Here is a 20,237-nt window from a genome sequence, read left to right as displayed (position 1 = left end):
AGTGGAAGCAGTGATGACGATGACCCTTCTACGACGACTTACTGAGCAGCAAAGAAGTAAAGTAGTCCGCATGCTTTTTTTGTCCCGTGAGGGAAGTCCATTTATGTGTGTCAACCTGGCGGTGCCAGAAGAATTTTAAATGGAGGTCTGTCGAGTAAGAGCAATAGATAAGATGATCCTACAGAGATCTACCTGGGAGGGATGACAAAACCACATTTCCTGGTTCAGTTCCCCTCACCACAAACGGAAATTGTAGGCGGGACTTTAACAGAGCTGTGAACTTTGTGTGAAATTCCGCTGCCACACGTAGCAGATGAAAGACAGGGCGTCGTTATTGCAGTCAGAAGGACATAAAAGACAACCCAAAACATGAGAGCAGGCATAAATCCTCAGCTCATTGTTCAACCCGGTACACGCATACATGTAATGATTTTTCAAATCTTTAAAAAAAATGTATGTCTGTGACATGCCTAACATGTGAAGATCCAAAAAGAAGGCATTTAACAGGTTTGGTCGTCTTGTGTGGGGTGTGCTCCGATTGTCTCAAAACAAAATATCACGGACACAGATTCTGTTCCAGGGCTTGCTTAACTCAGCAAGCAGTAACTGCTGAAAATGGACCACTGCGGTCCATGACAAGGAGGTCAGAGTCACAGGAACCCCTGAGTGGGCACAAACGATGGCGAGGTCGTCTCCGCTTCACGCTTCCTGCATCAGGCCTTATCCCCCCTCAGCAGGCCGAGCATTTCCCATGCAGCCGTCCTTTGTGAAGCGTGAAGCGGTCAGGCTCGTCTGTGTCCCACACGGGTTGCCCACGCTCTGTCAAAATGACACTAAACGCTCAACATCAAGGTGTTGTGTCGATCTGGTGCTTTTTAGACCAATTCCTTCATCTGGCCATTGCCATGGAGACGGGACATGGTCACCTCACACTGTGGCACAAAATTCTTTAGCTCAGAGTTTGCTGGAGGATGCGACGGCCAACAAGGCCAGCTGGGGGTTTTTTCCCTCCTTTGTCGTCAAGACTTCGACTGTTTTCAAGTCTTTGAGCATCCCGGCACACACGTTTGGAGAAGCGCAAATATTCTAATTATAGCCATGAAGCTGTGGAAAACAGGAAAGGGCACAGAGAAGAAAGGACTTCCCCCGTAAGCCAGGATAAAAACACATCTCGCTCGGCCGTTACTTTTAATGCCAACGACATTTGCTTCTGCTAAAAGCAAGATGAGACATCATGAGGCCATTTCGTGAGAAGTTGGCGCTGTTGAAGAGTGCCAAAATCAGGAAGTGATTTGAGGACACATTTGAACTGCAGAAACAAGGAACTTTTGCCCAGAATTAAGAATTTAGCCTGGAACTGCTAGCTTTTACCAGGAACTGGGAACTTTACTTGTAAATCGAGGATCCTTAACCCCAAATCCCGAAATGCTAACCCACAAATTAGGAATTATTTGGGTGCACAGTTATGTAAGGTTACACAGAAATTGAATGGACTGCGATCGTATCCATTTTCCATCAGGTCATCGTCAGCGCCGCGATCTTTCCGCCATGCCGTGATATTACGGTTCAGACCGGTATCTCGCGAGGCACGTTTTGTTTTCGACTTTATATCCTTCAAGCATAAATATCTTTTTCATAGCAGGATTCGCATCTCAAAGTAGGCGCTAACACGTTGCTACTCAACAGCAAGACTTAAGTCAAGTCTGAGAACTGATTCAGCCCATTCGTCGGTTTAGCCGTGGAATCTCTCTGACAGAATGACTCAAGCAGGAAGGGTGGGGAAGCGTTTCCATTGGCAGGAAGCAAAAACTCATCTCTCTCTCTCTCTCTCTCTCTCTCTCTCTCTCTCTCTCTCTCTCTCTCTCTCAACACTGGGGAAAATAAGAGCATGGAGCTGCTGAGGTCAGACGGCACAAACACTCACAGGCGAAAACATCTTGGGTGCATTCCAGGATTCTAATTGCTTGTTTTAAGCAGAAGCCATCTGCGGTTTGGCTTGTGACGCTTGCATCTATTCACCGAGCCATGTTTTCCCCATCACACCCACACAAGGTGAAGCACGGGATACCAAATGCTATTTTTTTTGTTGGTTTTACACCTGTCAGGAAGCCGTTACTCATGTAACAGCAGCTGTTAGATTGTTCTGTTACAACGGGAAAATGGTGGGAGGAATGGCAGGAAATGCAACAAACCCAAAATAAAAAATAAAAAAAACTCAAGGGCAACACTGATCATTAATCCAGTCAGTCGGCATAGTGAATATCCAAACCTCAACCGCTCCCACCAACACAAAAGTAATAATAATAATGTCATAAAACTCATTCAAAAATAATCAAGTGTGCCTACGCTCATATCACGCATGTGGGTGGAAGTTCCCAGCCAAGCTTGCTTTCAAATTTGGACGCCGTTCGAATCTTTGCTGTACGCTTGGACCCACGCGTGGGCCGAGGCCAAGCACCTTCAACAACTAGTAGCAAAAGAGAGACGCAAGTACTGTTGATCCCCCCAGGCAACAGCAGGGCAGCCGGCCCGTCAGAGCGGAGCATCGTCTGCCGGACCTGCAGGCTTGCACTTGAGGTTAGCGTTAGCGCCGCTCATTGTCAGGGAGGAGGACAAGGAGGAAGATGAAGACAAGATGGTGGCCGCATCTTTACATTTGCAACTTAAGCAACATGTGATTCCGGAAATCACAAAGCAAAATGAAAAAATGGTTTCAGTCAAGTCATGTCGTTTTCTAAACAGGACGTGTCAGGGAAGGATCCATTCAGTCTCAAAGGAAGTTATTCCATTAATAATTCTGGGATGAGTACTCAACAAAGTTGGAAATATCAGAATTATTTAAAAATAAATACCAATTCGTTTAAAAAAATAAGGCCTCTCGTTTGCCATCCGAGGCCGAAATCTGATAATCGGCCAGCGTGCCACAGCTGCTGGCAAACCGTCACCACAGCTGCACTGCGTATATCACCGGGGGCTGTTAGGCGCCGGTGGACTGCCCCATCACCCCCTTCTGACCCGTTGGCACCCAATGATCCCCCCACTCTGCTCTTGGCCAGATTAAAGTGAGAAAGAGTAGGTCAGTGTTGGCATCTGTCTGGATGTGAGCCTTCTCACTCCTACACGCACGCACCCAGAAGGCTCTTCAACAAGCCCTACTGTTCCGCTGTGGCTGAGATGAACCCATTTTTCAACAGGGAGTCAAGTCAAAACTGTTCTTGACAATAATATGTTCTATCCGCCTCCGCTAGTCTAAACACATCATTCTCTTGTGGAATATGCATAAAGCAGGAAAACCAACACGCTTTTCGCAATTTCAGGGGGCGGCCATTTTCCCACTTTCTGTCAACTGAAAATGACATCAGAGTTGCCCATGGCTCAGGTAATGACCAATCACAGTTCACCTGTTCTCTGAAGCTGAGACATGATGAGTTGTTATCTTAGCCCCGAGCAACTGTACTGTCATTTTTAGTCGAAATTTCGTGGCAAAATGACCAAACTCTAAATATAGTTGTGTCATGACTGGTCGTTACCTGAGCTCTGCAATGCATGGACATTGAATATAAATTGCAACTTGCTCATTTCACAATTGCTTTTCATGAGCTTTATTTTCAATGTCAAAATGTGTGCTATGAATACAGAACTTATAACATGGAATACAATACAATTTTAACCTGGGAAAGGTTATTCCAAGTTCCCTTGCCATAGTTGTATGGCGTTGTGCAAAAGCATGCAGCACAAAGTGCGAGCATCCTTGTTCTCTCGTTCTTTTTGACATCCACAAACATAGAATTAGCTAATACGAGCATCTTGCTGACAGGTGGAAAAAGAATATTGAATGAACATGTAAGCCATGAGCATCATTGCTACCTATTTATATATACAGATTTTTTTGTTTGTAGCGATCGCGCCCGCATGGTTGCCTCGTACAAGTTGGTAGTGCAGCGGAGAACTATGCCTGCATTGTTTGGATGGACGGGACACCGCCACACGTGACAGCACATGACCATTGGCCGTCCCGAGGGCTTTCCGGTAGACGACGTCAACATCGCTTTGGCTGTGTTTATGATGACACATGGCCACAACGCACAGTAGAGGAATGAGGGCCTTTCCCAGTAATGTAAATACTTTTTTTATTCTTGACTGAGCAGTTTTGCTAATCAATGACTTAATTTGAGGAACATTTTTCAAATTTTGAGGAGCTACGTTTGATTGTGCAGACCTCAGAAGTTGGAGATGCTCTGCTTGAACGCGGTTCCAGCAAGGCGTTGGTGAAAAGTGTACATGGATCACCCAAGCACTTAATTTCGGTTTTAAATTATTTTGTATAAATCTTAGTTTAGCTTAGCAATTAACATGTTTCCTGTTTTTCCTCCTAATCCCTTTGTGAGAATGATGCTTATCAGATGTGGATCTTATTTGTCGCCATGGAGGTCATGATTACTGGTTTAATTGCAAAATTTAGCCGCACTAGCTAACGAGGTGGATCTATTAATTTTGCTCTTTCGTAAAAAGACAAGCTATTGAGGCCTTCCCGTTCTATAAAAAAGATGGGCTACTACTAATGCTTCACTTTCCTGTAAAGTAGACAAACTATTGATGGTGAACGTAATCAATAGCTTCCCTTTTCAAATGACAGCCTTGTTTGGACAAAGATAGATAAAACTGTGACAAACGTGGATATTTTGCGCAATGTTTTTTGTTGTTTGTGTTTAACCGTCAGGCAAGGACTCTTTCTGGGGAAACTAAAGACACAGTGACTCGGAACAAAACTCCTCATTCAGCGCCGCATCCTTTTCAGTAGCAGCTTCCATTGAAAAAGCTGTTGTGAAAGAAAAAAAAAAAACTAAACTAAAAGGGTCAAGCCCAGTCACGCTTGAATGGGAAGACTGTGAAAAGTCAACATTATTACCGGTGCGGCCCACGTGACACCGTATCAAAGGAGGGCTTCCCTTGTTGCCTATGACTAAAAGTAGTGCCATTACATGAATGTGCAAAAATGAATGGGGAAAAACAAGTTGCCCACCATTTTGCGTCGACTCCTTCCTGACCACATAGCATCATCTGCGCAGCTTTGCTTTGTCCACGGGGATAAAAAGCAAAAGTGGGTCAAGACTTGCCTGTGGAGCGTTCTGACGCTGCACTCGGAAAAAAAGCACACGAACACATTTGAGCTTGTCTCGTCTTGTCCCTCACTGTACTCGACGCTACCATGATTAGCTTGGCATTTCAACATTAATGCCTGTCTGTCGCGGTCAAACATCTTGAAAGCCTGCTTGACAAATCCACGTTGTTTTGGAGCATAAAGGCACAATTTTCCGGCACTCTGGCTACTGGCAAGATTTGCCAAAAATGACAGTCTGTCAAAAAGTTTAATTTCTGTAGTCAAAGCAAGTTTGCGACAGACGTACAAGTAGATTGGCAGCGAGATGGAGGCTAACATTCGCATACCATTAGCACATCCTGATCCGTCAGCAGATTGCGGTGACCAATCAATAATGAATAGCAATGAAAATAACCATGAGTCAGCCTATGGTCAGCTTTCAGCCTCAGGTTTCGCTCCTGAAATATTCACACTCTACCTTTGCATCATTTATTTTGTCAACACAACAACAACAAAAAATGAGTGTGAATGTCGAACAGTTGAATGGTCTTCACCGTCATGTGATCTCTGCAACCAAGAACAAAAATTCCATCGCAGATACTGGAGGACTTGGCTGCTGCTCCTCTCCCTACAGATGTTTTTCGTTTAGTGTCAGGGAGGTGATTCACCACGGCACCTTTTTCCTCATTACCACCGCCAGCGGACAGGCGGACTGACACTTTTTCCAAAAGATGCAAGACGTGCATGTTTTGCGACACTTATTCCAAGAAAGTATTCAGCCTCGACAATTTACTACTAGTGAGCCCATCTGGATTTTTTTAGGGCAGAATTTTTTTCCCCACCGAAAGTTCATGTACAACACTTTTGATGCTTCGCTCCCCTTCCTCTGATAGCTGCTACATGATTCCATGTAGGCCAACACTGGCCAGGAGATGAAATGATGCGGGGAATTTGATGACTTGGGAAGGGGAATATTGTGATGTGTTGATTCATCAAAGGCAATATTAATCAGAGTACCATCGTGTTTGGATGAGTGTTGGCGCATACAACGTACCATTGCTTGAAACATTTTTGATGTGTAGTTGCCCTTTAAAACAGTGACTAGAGCATTAGTGAAAGGCTTCGGGGTGGCTTCAATTTGATGAATTCACTTGGCATTGTTTCCCATAGCAACAACAGAGACTGAAATTGCATTTATTCTGACCAAAGCTGAAAATATTCTTCAAAGGGACTGCAGCAAACGCCTGGGAGGCTGGAGGCACTCAGGTCGGCAACGAGTTTCGTGTTTTACATTTGGAAATGAGGTCACGTTTAGACATTGGAGCCAAGACTAAGTGTGTGTGTGTGTGTGTGTCTGCGAGCATTTCCCAAGTTTAATGCACCATTTTATCGGGATGCCACGACAGGAGTCCTGAGGTGGGAAACACGGGGGGTGGAGTGGTTGAGAACTGGCCTGCCTGACCTGATTACTCAACCAGGATGTGATAGAAAATGACACAGCATCAACAACATCATAAACAAGGTATGCTGCTGTCATCGTTCATAGTTTGGCTAGCGCATTTTTGCTTTTTCTTTGGTGTGTAGCCACAGAATTAACAATTTTAAGTAGCTGCTAGCTAGCTACTTGCTGGGAAATGCGATTTTGAAAGTCACACAAAAAACTTGGCTAGCATTAGTTTTAATATTTATTTATTTTAGGGGCAACAACTAATAGATTTTCAAATCAATCAACAACGATTTAGATAATCAATAAATCATTTAGAGATCTTGTGGAACTTAAATTGTGGGAACTGCATTTGCAATTATTCATCATTTCTAAAAAAAAAAAAAAAAAAAGACAGTCCTTCAAATGGCCACTTCAAACTAGGTACATTTAGTCTCATTTTATCCAGTCGTTCCCTTAAAATGAAAACCATACAACTTAAAACACCAGGATTAAGGATGCTGTCAACATGAAGGAAATGAGCATTTGTATTTTGTCTGTGACGGCAAGAACGGACACAGTTTGACCACGAAACGGACGACGCCGAGCCCTGAGGCCTGGCAGCGATGTGCACTGAAGCTGCACATCTTACATAACCGCCACATCCTCCATCCCAGTTGCCTAAGCCGTCTCTTTAGAGTGCTCGCTCTGATGTGACAACAAGAAAAGCAGCAGAAGGACACACAAGTTCACCTTCAGATAGAAAGCCAGAGAGCTCGGGGTATTCATGTTGTCACAAGAAAGAAAGGGCCCGTTTCTGTTTCGATGCGATGAAGTAAATGCATTGACATAGCCTACAGGTGCCCTCAGCTCAAAGTGTAAAAGCTTTTTTTTTCCTTGCATGCATGCATGGATGCATCGTGTGGTGCTGCTGGCGCTGTCCTCACCTCCTCCAGGACGCTGACGGTGTTCCTGCAGCTCTGCAGCCGGGTGGTGAAGCTGGACGTGGTGGGCGAATTGTAATCCTCGGTCGTCTCCGAGAGGAACTCGGTTACTGAGATCTGATCCGGCATCCTCGACGGCAGATAATGGCCAGTTGGGTGGCTCGAAGGTGGGGAAGGGGAAGGGGGGACAGGGGGTGTCGAGGAGAGAGCACTTAGAGGGAACACAGCATGTAAACGCGGGTGGGGCGGGGGGCAGGGCGAGTCCGAGTGAGGGAGGGAGGGGAGAGAAAGCGGATTTTCCTTGTCGCTACGGAGATGATTAAACCCCGTTTTTCCCTCTCGGATGACTTCACTGCTCCCCGGGGAGCGAGAGGGGGGATTAGCTGGATTTTGAGACGAAATGGGGAGCGTGCAAACGTCTAAATCGAGCGTCTAAGTCGACCCCGGAGGAAGGACAGCGGATGGCCACATTTTGCTATACAGATGTTCCAAAACGAGCCCAGTTTACGAAATCGTCCAGCAACCGTCAGCAGTTCACGCTAAACCGCCTCTCTATCGTAGTCCATGGTGCGCAAATGTCATCACCCAACTGACGCGGGCTCCGGTACGGCCTTCCTCGGCTGCTTTTTAGGTGCTTTTTGAAGGGTAGGAGAAAGGTTTTCGTGCCGTCGACTCATCCACCGCCGCCACTCTTGCTCGCTCGCTCTCCAAGCTGCACTGAGAAGGAGGAGGAGGAGGAGGCGGAGGAGGAGGAAGCAGTAGCTAAGCTAGCGGGAGTCATAGACAGCTGCTTCCTGTTACTGGGTTTCAAAATAAAACCTGTGTTACAAAGCAAACGTATGCGCAAACGACAAGGCAGACTAGCATGTCGTCTGTGTCGTTTGCTAATGTCGTTCTGTCATGTTTGTCCCCATACAATGACAAATAGACGATGGAATTCAAGGTCAGCTATGTCTAAGCCGCCCCCATTATCGACTTTTTCTTGCTGTATTTTATTTTGTGAAAGCATCAACGTGCATGCCCACGGTCGTGTGCTTATTTAGGGTATCTGACCCACATTCCCGGTTTCCACAAGTTGACCGAAGTGACACTGCGCATGCGTCATGTGACTGCAGCGAATGCTGCTGCTGCTGCTGCTCAACGTTTGCCAGGCCTGAGTCTTAAGCACAAACGCGTTCTGTACGGTGATTTTTACACACTCCGAGGAATACGTTTTTTAAAATTCAAGTAATGCATTGATTTTGGTTATAACGGAGAAAACCCAGAACATGATTTACTTTCTATCCATTCGAGGATTTAGACACTAAAAGCATGCCTTTAGTGTGCATTTAAAAAGCGTCATCACACGTCATACACGTAAGCATTGCAAATGTGGCGACATATTTGTTTTTTCTCCCACTATCTTATTTGACTTTCAAAAGCACGAATAGCCCACCAAGCGCCATCTTGTGGCTTGTAGAGTACATTGCTAATACTGATTAAATGTATCCACCGATCTATTCTCCTCACGAGTGTCTCGGTCGACCTGGAGACTGTCCCAGCTGTCTTTGGGCAGAAGGCAGGGTACACATTGACAAAATAATAATAAAATAAATATTCAAACTATGAATGAAATTCAGCTATGTGACGCACTATGGGAGGCTATACACCAAGGACGGTCGACTGACTGGTGGCTGTACTGTGATATCCGTAGTAAGGCGCACCGCAAATACAGTACTGGCACGTATTTTGTATTTTGACCCTACTGTACTCGCCGTAGTCAGCCATCAAACATGGCCGACCTTTGGCGCATATGCGCCGAGCGGCCAAGCTAACATGGTCAGAAAAAAAACTGAAGAAAGCAAGTGCGACGAAACCGGGGAGAGACATTTGTGTCTTTTGGGAGTACGCCATTTAATAAACCATCAGACGTATTTGAGACAAAACAATCGTCTTGGTTTGCTGGTCGACGCTTGTGACTTGTAGTAAACGGACACGACAACCTTTCGCGAAGGAGAGCTACTAAACAGCCGACTGAATGGCTGAAGGCTCCTCAGGTAAATTATTTGAATTAAGTCTCAATTTATCCAGTCGTTCCCTTAAGAAGACTTTCTCCGTATGAACGACTAATTGGCCCTCTATGTCACGTTAGATCGTCAAAGTTAGCCTGTAGTTTGTTTTTTAGGCAATGTTACGAAGCGGCTGTGACGTTTTAATTTACTCGTGTTATACTAGTTTTAGCTGTAGTAAGCTGCTAGGTTATTTGAACACTTGTCCACCAACTTTGAAATCGCTCCCCTTTGGTGCTTTTTATTGTAAAGCTGACATACCATGCAAATTGACTTTATCTTCAAGGGTAAATTCAAACATCCTACTTAATCGTTTTTACTCCTCCACCTATTTCTGTAAATGCTGATATGTGTGTATAAAAAGCTTAATTTACAAGACACCCACATCATCAGACAGACCATTTAATGATGATGTCAGTGATGTATCTATGATTTTCCCGTGACAAATATAAGTTATGACTCTTTGTAAGCAGTTAGCTCCACCTGATTTTTCTCTCAACATAAGAACGAGCTCCCCAAAATTTATTTAGCCCTCCAAGTACCACCACAATGACAGGAGTGCAGTAGGCATAAGGATGTAATGTATTGTTAAATAATGATTCAATAAAAATGTATCGCACATAGTTAACATGAAAATTGTTCCTAGTAAATGTTCAAAAGCGAACATTTGAATAAAAAAAAATGAAGCGGGAACGTGTTGAGTTACAAAGTTAAATACAACTGAATTGCACATAGGCAGAGATTATTATTTTTTTGAACTACCACCAAATGGAGCCCACATAACTCACTTGGAGAATCACTGGTTGAAATGATTAACATTTGTTACACTTTATTTGCGCCAGGACTCGGTCGCTCAAATGTGAGGCTATGGCATTTCTTATATTTTGTGTGGACAGTATTTAGCACTGTCACTGCTGTGTTTGTAGAGCCAGCGGACCTCAATCCAGAGGGTGCATCGCATCCTAAAAAGCCAAGCAACTACAAGTCCAGACGCGATCAGTCGAAATTCAGTGGCGAGCGACGCTCGAGTGCTCCCTCCCAGCAACATGGCCGCCCTCAACATGACTTCCAACACGCAACCTCTCAGGACACCCATCGCCAACAGGACCAGGAGGGCAGCAGCAGGCGAGGGCGAGGCCGCCGGGACGGATTTCGAGGCGGTAGGCGCGGTCAAAGAGCTTTTACTGGGGACCAGTCAAACCACGGACCCGAGTGGACGAACTGGTGGAGAGATAACGACGGTGGTGGCAGCAGAAATTTGGAACCAGGGAAGTTGAGGCATGAGAATCCTAGGCGACGAGATAACACTCATTTAAGGGAAAAGAACAGCGACGTTGGGCGTCGGATGCCAGATGACGACGCGGCAGAAGAACAAGCAAGGAGCTGGTGGGCCATGGCAACTGGTCCGGACCCCTGCGGAGATCATCGAAAGAAGCAGCTCGAACAGAAGCAGCGACAAGGACCCATCAAACCTTCCAAAGTGTCAGCACGGGCCGACAGGGACTCGGATAGGGCGGCCTGTCGCCATGACAACCGCACCAATCGACAGCCGGGTGACCGTCACAGAGGCCAGAGGAGCGTGCGCAACCGCAATATGCCACAAAACAACCAAACGCAAACAGGTTACCCAAACGTCTTGCATCTGGTCCACCAACATGCCTTATTGCCCTTAAATTGTGTCATCATTTTTTGATGATTGATCGAGCTCCATAAAATATTTATATTTTAAAAAATTATTATAAGTACCTTATTTCAAATTGTAATTATTCAAGTGACAAATGTGCATAGTAATTTTATTATTCAAATAAACTTTTACATAAAAATATTTTTGAAACAAATTTTTAAAGATTATTAAAGATTTAATCAATTCATACATCCATCCATTTTCCGAACCGCTTGATCCTCACTAGGGTCGCGGGGGGTGCTGGAGCCTATCCCAGCCATCTCCGGGCAGTAGGCGGGGGACACCCTGAATCAGTTGCCAGCCAATCGCAGGGCACACAGACGAACAACCATCCACGCCCACACTCACACCTAGGGACAATTTAGAGCGTCCAATCAGCCTGACATGCATGTTTTTGGAATGTGGGAGGAAACCGGAGCACCCGGAGAAAACCCACGCAGGCCCGGGGAGAACATGCAAACTCCACACAGGGAGGCCGGAGCTGGAATCGAACCCAGTACCTCTGCACTGTGAAGCCGACGTGCTAACCACTGGACTACCGGGCCGCCCTATTTAATCAATTCATTGTAGTTAATTAATAATAGTTTTTAAAATAAGCATGAAACATTTTTAGTAAAAAAAAAAACCTACCTAAAATATATTTGATTATCGTATTTAATTGCTATTGATACTTTTTCAAATAAACTCCAGTTGCTTCAGAGTGAAATAAATGTAACATTTTAAAAAAATGTAAAAAAAGATATAAAACAATCGGTTAAGTAATTATTGTTCAATTAGTTCATAATTTAAATATTAAAATAAAAGTTTATATAGCATATAAAAGTATTATTAAAAGACAACAACCGTACTTTGTATTGATTTTATTGAATAATTGGTTTGATGATTTTATGGATAATAGCATTTTGAAATTAGCATGAATGATGAGTTAAAAAAAAACAATTCCATCCAATGAAAACGATATGTATTTTTATACCACTGTAGATGAATTATGATTACGGTAACGATGAATGATAGACTAGCATGAATTGTTGCAAACCAATTTCTATCCATGTTTCAACTTGGTTTGGCACATCCTTCAGATTTGGAAATGCAATTTGGCTCTCAGAGCAAAGTTTGACGTGTGGGTTAGCCTGTTTGACATTTGCCGACGGGGCCCCGCAAGCAAGTGACGCTGGTCCTTGGCGTTCTTTCAGGGTGTCTGATCGAACAGCTGTCGTCGGAGAAGTACGAGTGCATGGTGTGCTGCGACGTCATCCGTCTGATGGCGCCCGTGTGGAGCTGCCACAGCTGCTTCCACGTCTTCCACCTCAACTGCATCAAGAAATGGGCCCGTTCGCCCGCCTCCCAGGCAGACGGTACGGCTTCACCAACAACAGCACAAACTCACGCCGCTTTGCTTTAGACTTACTTGTACTAGCTGCTGTCTGTTTGGCTTAAGGCGGGAGTCTTTTTTTTTGTTTGTTTTGTTTTTGAATTCCATTCTTTCTTAGTAACCTCATGATTCTATTATACGCCACTGCCTCCCTCTTTTTTTGTGTTTTTTAATCGCCACAATAGCAATAAAAAAACAGCACTGTTGAAATGTGCTGCTGTGTTTTGTTTTTTTTCCCTCCCTCCATCACTGTTGCTCTGTTGTTGTATCTTATCTTGGTCAGATTCAGCTGACGGTTGGCGTTGTCCCGCCTGCCAGAATGTTGCACTTAAACACCCAGCCTCCTACACTTGCTTCTGCGGTGAGTCTTTGATCCTTCAAAGTCGCCATCACGCGCAAGGTTTGTCACACAGCGAAAGCTTTCTCTGCCGATAGGCAAAGTGACCAATCCTGAATGGCAGCGCAGCGAGATCCCCCACAGCTGCGGCGACATGTGTGGCAAGAGGAGGAGCAGCGCGGACTGCAACCACCCTTGTAACATGTGAGCCAACACCTGACAGACACTGCAAACCCATTCTGTAGGAACGATGCGCGCTGGATGTGTCAAATTTATCGTGACGTTTCAAACAAAGTCACTCGCCATGTTTTATTTATTATTATTTTTTTTTTGAAAGTTCCACCAAGATGGCTGCCATGTCACATTGCTACTTTCAGATCAATGTTGGTCTAAATTGAGGTTTAGTTCCAGTTTTAGTGCCAGCACTCTTACACTTACATTACTCTAATGTTAAAGCTTCTGGGAATCAGCTGCAGCTCACCTGCGACCCGAATGAGGACAAACATAATTTAAAAAAAATGCATTGATGGCTATTGGAAAAAAATACACATGAAAGTACTTTTTTTTTTTCTCCCCTTCCATCCATGTCTCCTTCAGCTTGTGTCATCCAGGGCCTTGTCCGCAGTGTCCCGCCTTTGTGACCAAATTCTGCGTCTGTGGAAGAACAAGGTGTCGCACGCAGCCATTGTGCCCATACGTCCTGTGCTTCTACACCATTCTTTCCTTCTTCATTGATATTTTGTTGCCTATTCGCAGTCAGCCCATGCGCTGCAACCAGCCGTCGCTCCTCCACTGCGACACGGCGTGCGGCGCAGCGCTCAACTGTGGCCAACACGTGTGCGCTCAGGTGTGCCACGCCGGACCGTGTCAGCCCTGCCAGCTCGAAGTTCAGCAAGGTGAGGCTCACACTGCTCAGTGAGAGGACTCGCCCATATGGCCACTTAAAAACAGCAATAAAAAACATAATAACTAAAGAAGTGATGCATGTTTACTTGCGCATTAAATAGTGACGCATGAAGAGAGAGTAGCAAAAATGCACTCAAGTATACAGTAGCATCCACACTCTCCATTCCCGATTTATAATGTGATTTATCTCGGACCCCACTTTCCCTAATACGACTCTTGTGAGCCCGCTCTAGCGTGCTACTGCGGAGTCGCCACTCGCGAGGTCCCCTGTGGCACGGCTAGTGAGGGATTGGACGCTTCGGGGAATTTCTCCTGCCAAAAGACTTGTGGAAAGTAAGCTTGATCATATTTTTTTGTTTTCCCCTGTTTCCTTTCATCCACTAACACCGCTCCACCTTCCTCTCCCAGGATGTTAAACTGCGAAGCTCATCGATGCCAGCAGCCGTGCCACCGTGGCTCGTGTCCGCCGTGCCCTCGCTCGCCGAGCACTGTCAAGACTTGCCCTTGCGGTCAAACGCCGCTAGCCAAGCTCCTGGAGTTGGGCTGCCCAGAGCGTAAAAGCTGCTCTGACCCGATCCCCTCCTGCGGGAAGACGTGCGGCATGCCTCTGCCCTGCGGCTCCAACGGTATGACGCAAGCTAGTCATTCCTACTCTAATATGGCAGCCCGTGTTTGTTTTTTCACCACTCGGCTCCATCAAGGGATCCGTTTTCATATTAGGCAGCAGGGGGCGCTGTTACTAGTAATGTACAGGTGCAGATTACAAATGCGTTTCAATTGACCCATTTTAGTTAATTTTTTACATTTCATTGCAGTGATAAAACCGTTTTCTCGTTTTTGGAGGAACACAAGACCTCCTACGTGATTGTACTTTTGGCCATAATGGTGGCAAGTATTTTTTTGAGGTGGTACTTGCCTTGTGTAAAAAAAAAAACGTTTGAGAATTGCTAATGGAAGGATGTTTCCAATTTCTTTTTTAAACTTAAATATTAAAAAATTGCCCATACAGATAGGAGTTAGTGAACTGGTGTACCTCCCCGTTTTTTTTCAGACACGATCCATCAATGTGACAAGCTGTGCCACGAGGGAGCTTGTGGGCCTTGTTCCCTGACTTCCACCATCAGATGTAGATGTGCCTCCAAGACAAAGGTGACTGGAAAAAAAAAAGGCACCGCTCCCCTGTCTCGTTTTATGTGCGCCAACTTGGCATTATGTCTCATTTCAGGAGGTGCCGTGTGCCGCAATCAAAAGAGAGGGTGAGCTCATTCCTTCCGGAAGAATGCATCTTGACACTTCATTCGTCACCTTGTTAATTTCAGTCCTTTGTCGGTTGCATTTCAGATGAGCTGGTGTTCACCTGTGAAAAGCGCTGCAATAAAAAACGCACCTGTGGCCGACACAAGTGCGGCGAGCTGTGCTGTGTGGTGAGTTGTTGTTGGGGATTGTTTTCCGTTGCTTTTTTGCTTTTCAATGTCAAAGTTAAAAGGGGGACATTGTACGGTGAAAAGCAAAGTGACAAAGCAGCGGAAGGCCATCTTTCTTTTGGACTAGTCAATATTTTATGAGTCGCCTACTTCTGAAATGGATTTTGTGGGTGAACCCCTCTGAATTTTGCCCACTTGTTCACTTCTCAACGTGACTAGTTAGCATACGGGCGCCATTTTGTGACCTTCCCATTCTGGACGTGAGCCCTTTCTCTCCACCACTCAATGTTTCCCGTGGCCTTCCACGACAACAGTGTACCAAGATGACTGCTTGGCACTTAACTTTTGAACGGTTCATTCAGTTTTGTGGTGGTTTTATTTTGTTTCCATGTGTTGACGTGTTGTGCGCCCGCCCCCATTCATGCAGAGTGTGGATCACAAGTGCCAGCTGATCTGCGGCTACAAACTCAACTGTGGCCTGCACCGCTGCCAGGAGCCATGTCACCGTGGCAACTGTGAACCGTGTTGGCAATCCAGTGAGTCACATACAGCTATATTTAATCATGTTTACCTTTTTTGTTTCTTCTTTTTGGACGGTCATTTGGTTCTATTTGGTCTGAATGTAATGAGCCACGACCTTGCTTTCTTTCTTCTTTATTTTTTTCATTTCTTTCTTTGTCTATCTCTCTCGTGTTGGAATAAATAATAATAGCGGATAATAAACAGACTTATGTTCTTTCCCTTTTTATTTTGTGTGTTTGCAGGTTTTGACGAGTTGACGTGTTATTGCGGGGCCTCCGTGTTGTACCCGCCCATCCCGTGTGGCACAAGCCCGCCTGAGTGCAAGAACCTGTGTACCAGGAGACACGAGTGTGACCATCCAGGTAAAGCGTGTTCAACACGCTTACGGATTTTTTAACATCTTGACCGTTAAATTAAAACGGGAGCCAGCCCAAATGGTGTGACAAAGGGGCAAAAATGGCCCTGTCTGGTTACTGCTCTTAGAATGTGCGGCTACACAAAGCTGTCTGTCGCAGTGCCAAGACTAACCTGCGAGTGACAGTACAGTACCACAGAGCATCCAGGTTCCTCAGAAATTCAAAGAAGAAGAAGAGGACGTGCATGAGCAGAAGAAATTGAGCAAGCTTGAAGCAACATTTTGATTGCAAATGCTTTTCCTTATCGGGCCTTTGCTGACGTTGATTGCAAGGGAGGGAAAATGCTCAAATTTGGCCCAATTATCTACATGCGTACCACACACTGAAGAAGCGTTTGCCAAATCATTCAACAACAACTCTGTTATTTCAGTGTTCCACAACTGCCACAGCGAAGAGAAATGTCCCCCCTGCACCTACCTGACCGACAAGTGGTGCATGGGAAAACACGAGGTGATGCCGCAATCTCCCTCACTCACACTGATACCCTCACTTTTTTGTTATTGTTTTTCAAGTCAAGAGTGAACCTCTTTTTGTTGTTGTTTTTATTTTCAAGCAACGCAGCAACATCCCGTGTCACCTCCAAGACATTTCCTGCGGGCTGACATGCGGCAAGTCGCTGCCGTGCCAGATGCACCGCTGCAAGCGAATCTGCCACCGCGGCGACTGCTCAGCAGCGGCTGGCGGATGCGGCCAGCCGTGCACCCTTCCCCGCCCCGACTGCGGCCATCCCTGCGCCGCCCCCTGCCACACGGGCACCGCCTGCCCCAATACCACCTGCACCTCTAAGGTACAAGATTTTAATACAATGAAGCTTGATTTGGGGGGGGGGGGGGAGTATTGCAGGGGCGCGGTGTTACTCCTGTTTAATATTCTTAGGTGGCACTGGAGTGCGATTGCGGTCGACGGAAAGAAACAGTGTCGTGCACCGAGGCTGCCAGTTCCTATCTGAGGTCAGTTGAACATATGAATCTTTATTCAGTGTGTCTTTTGTCCACCTTCCAAACATGGCTCCTCTATTGAGGTGTAGCTGCCTTTAGATTAGCAGGTGCCTGATCGCTTGGATTGCAAATCTCTATTACACGTCGCGTTGTCTCTCCCTCCGTATTCACTTTACAGCAGAATGTAAAAACGGTCGTTGAAAGCTTTGCTTGTCGCAGGTACACGGCCATCACCATGGCCAGCAAGCTGTCTGACATGCAGCCGGGCGACTCCCTGGACATTGGCCCACTGCTCGCCAAGAAGGAGCTCAAACAAAGCAGGTATCAAATGGCGTCAGTTTGCCAGGAGGCCAGCGCTGCCTGCAACTCGCTGACCAGGCCGCTTTTGCTCTTCAGGCTGGAATGCGACGAGGACTGCGCCACTTTGGAGAGGAACAAGCGCCTGGCTGAGGCCTTGCAGATTGACCCCTCCTTGGACCCTTTCCATGCGCGCTCCCACTCCGTGTACAGCAACAGCCTCAAAGATGACGCCAGGTGTGTCTCCTGTTTGCACTCTTGTTTGGACCGCCGTCATAAAAGTAAGTCACAATCTGCATTTCCTCTCTTTCAGAAAAGACTTGAAGTTTGTCTCTGGTGTAGAAGAGGCCATTAAGAATCTTGTGGAGCTCGTTTCGAAGGTGTGTGTGCAGTTTGGACTTAATTTTTTTTTTCTGAATTCTTTTTGATGGATGGATGGATAGTTTGTATCTGAAGGCACCCCTGTATACAGTTGTAAAAACAAAATGAACCAAAATATTTGGACTTTTTTTTTTGCATGTCAAGTAAGCAATTTTGAGGTGCTCTCAATTCTCCAACAGACATGCGCTCTGTGACAAGAACTCTTTATAGTCTCAACTAAATTAGAACCTTGCTCATTGGCCACTCTGAGAAATGTGCCACATTTTCTTTTTTTATTTTAAGGTTGCAGGTGGCGCCTCTCGCAAGGATCGTTTATCCCAGCCAAAACATAACTTGAAGGATTTAGTGGGGTTTTGTTGGTCTTTAGGGCAAGCAGCCAAAGAGGAGCCACTGCTTCCAACCCATGAACAGGGACCGCCGCAGGATCGTCCACGAGCTGGCCGAGGTCTACGCCGTGGAGAGCGTCAGCTACGATAGCGAGCCCAAGCGCAACGTGGTCGTCACAGCGCTCAAGTAAGCCCGAGAACTTGGCGACGTTAATCGGGTGATTACCGCCATCCCTCACTATGTTGCACTTCACCATTTGTTTAAAAAAAAAAAAAAAAGATATTCTGAATTGTGTCATTGTCATTTGATTTTTCTCCAAACAAAGGGGGAAAAATAATTCAAATCAGAAATGCGACTTTAATGAAAAGAATAGAGATTTTCTTTTCGGGCCATCATGCCCAGCCCTCTCCCTTGTGTGTTCACTTGTACTCAGGGGGAAGTCGCTGTGTCCAAAATGGACACTCACCTCACTGATTGAACGCGAAACGACCACCAGAGCCCCCGTCCCCATCGCTCATGTCAAGCAGGCCAGCAGCAGGTCAGTTCTTGTGCTTTTGTCAACGGGCACCATTTTGTTACCCTTTTACATATTGACATTGTCCCACACCCCAACCTTCTGCTCGCAGGGCCTCCGGCACCACCGCCTGGTCCAAGCTGGTCAAAGAAGAGCCGGTAGTTGATTATTTTGACGTCCAGGACTGAACAAAGAATGCAATCGTAAATAGCGCTGCTTTTGAACTTCCACAAGCATGAATCCTGAATCAAGTCTTGAATCTTAACATGCAAGCGAATGTATGCAAGCGATCCCCAAGGAGAGGCACTTTTCATAAAAACGTGAAATAAAAGTTCTCCTTGTCGCGGTCCCACTTTTTACCGTCCCTATTTTTTCAGAGTATTTCTGCTTACCTAGTGCTCTTTGGAAGTGGGTGGGCGGATACAAGTGAACTGCACAAAGGTGTGTTTGACACATGAAAGCAGAGTGACTCACACAGCTGGTTATATCATTGTGTCAACTCACGGTCTGAAGTGTGGAAAGCATAAACGACATCAGCACACGCCCGATTTCATCCGTGGTGATGCTCTGCCAGCTGCAACGGTCTTCCCTTGCTGGCTGTTGTTGCTTGAGGCATTTACCCTTCAGTTTTGCTTGGTCAGCAAGTGAGATGCGTGCTCATTCAGTCAGGTCAGGTGATTGACTTGGCCATTGCACAACATTCCACTGTTTGGCACACTTTGGCAGTATGCTTGGGGTGGGTCATTGGCCATCTGTGCCGTGAAACAGCAATTCATGCAGTCACGTCATCAAGAAATCCAGATTGGCAGCCATACATTCCCACTTAACCATATCACGTGATTTGTTCACTCCAAAAGTGGGAGGCATACATACAAAACTTTACCTTCCGACACAGTTACCCTGATTTGGAGGAAAATGTCCTCAATTGCCATGAATGAGTAGATGGTTTTTTTTTTTCAAAATAAGACCTATAATTCAACTGTCTTTTGTTTTTCTGCTTGAAGTAGCAAGGGCAATGTTGGATACAAGAGCTGTAAGATGGCAGTAAACTCAAGTCACTTGACAATAAGCAGTAGTTTGGAACATTTTGAACAGTTCTTCAAAAAGAAGACTTCAAGCTGTTTAATGGCACTCCCACTTGAAGCTGACCGTAAAACTAAACAATAAATTTCTCATTGTATATTTAAACCAACCTGTCAACTTGACCTTAAGAATACCCGCACTATCACAATGCTAACCCATAGAGGGGAAAAGCCACTGATGAACTAACTAACCCTCAATAGCGGGGTTTGAATACCTTTTGTACACTGTTTTATTAGCAGTAGTTTTCCATTTATTTTCTAAAGTTTAAGGAGACTTGAAAGGGATGACTGGCATTCATTTCAATGGAGAAAGATGGTTTGAGAAATGCCTTCCTTGCCATTGCGAGCATGGTCTGAACAAATGCAACTCGTATCTCAAGGTAAATCTTTGTGAAATGCTTTGAGAGGCTTCCCAGTGTAATGCGGCCCACTTTTACAACCACAGCTGTATAGAATATTTCATGTTTACCTTTGCCAAGGCTGAATATTTAACGCAATTCCGCTGATGCATCAAATGTAAG

General features: G+C 45.5%; 2 protein-coding genes across 5 annotated transcripts in view; one reads left to right on the top strand and one right to left on the bottom strand.

The window, feature by feature from the left end:
• The window catches only part of asap1b (ArfGAP with SH3 domain, ankyrin repeat and PH domain 1b), a 29,144-nt gene extending 20,969 nt beyond the window's left edge, over window positions 1-8,175 (bottom strand). For all 4 annotated transcript variants that reach the window (XM_086101963.1, XM_086101961.1, XM_086101960.1 and 1 more), the window contains exon 1: window positions 7,472-8,175. In XM_086101963.1, coding sequence (XP_085958089.1) covers window positions 7,472-7,597 — 126 coding nt within the window. In that variant the 5' untranslated portion in view covers window positions 7,598-8,175. The remainder of the gene's footprint in view (window positions 1-7,471) is intronic.
• A 1,059-nt stretch (window positions 8,176-9,234) lies between these two features.
• On the top strand, window positions 9,235-18,983 carry nfx1 (nuclear transcription factor, X-box binding 1). The gene is made up of 23 exons (XM_086102421.1): window positions 9,235-9,504; window positions 10,443-11,138; window positions 12,394-12,555; window positions 12,856-12,933; window positions 13,008-13,113; window positions 13,507-13,578; window positions 13,666-13,805; window positions 14,049-14,148; window positions 14,224-14,441; window positions 14,867-14,964; window positions 15,041-15,071; window positions 15,157-15,239; window positions 15,667-15,775; window positions 16,004-16,123; window positions 16,548-16,627; window positions 16,731-16,964; window positions 17,054-17,127; window positions 17,335-17,436; window positions 17,512-17,649; window positions 17,726-17,792; window positions 18,161-18,306; window positions 18,554-18,658; window positions 18,747-18,983. The coding sequence occupies exons 1-23, from the start codon at window positions 9,486-9,488 to the stop codon at window positions 18,820-18,822; spliced, it is 3,054 nt and encodes a 1,017-aa protein (XP_085958547.1). The 5' UTR covers window positions 9,235-9,485; the 3' UTR covers window positions 18,823-18,983.
• Window positions 18,984-20,237: the final 1,254 nt, after the last annotated feature.

Source organism: Hippocampus guttulatus, chromosome 21 (genome assembly GCF_054856545.1).
Source record: "Hippocampus guttulatus isolate MCC_2025c chromosome 21, RoL_Hgut_1.0, whole genome shotgun sequence".
Taxonomy (NCBI): Eukaryota; Metazoa; Chordata; class Actinopteri; order Syngnathiformes; family Syngnathidae; genus Hippocampus; species Hippocampus guttulatus.
The sequence above is the reverse complement of the archived record's forward strand: the minus strand, read 5'-3'. Positions and strand labels throughout refer to the sequence as shown.

Bases quoted from the DNA above. Each gene is read 5' to 3' on its own strand.
- nfx1 (XM_086102421.1), top strand. The intron at 15,240-15,666 runs GTGAGTTGTTGT...CCATTCATGCAG, and splicing joins GCGGCGAGCTGTGCTGTGTG to AGTGTGGATCACAAGTGCCA. The intron at 18,659-18,746 runs GTCAGTTCTTGT...TTCTGCTCGCAG, and splicing joins GTCAAGCAGGCCAGCAGCAG to GGCCTCCGGCACCACCGCCT.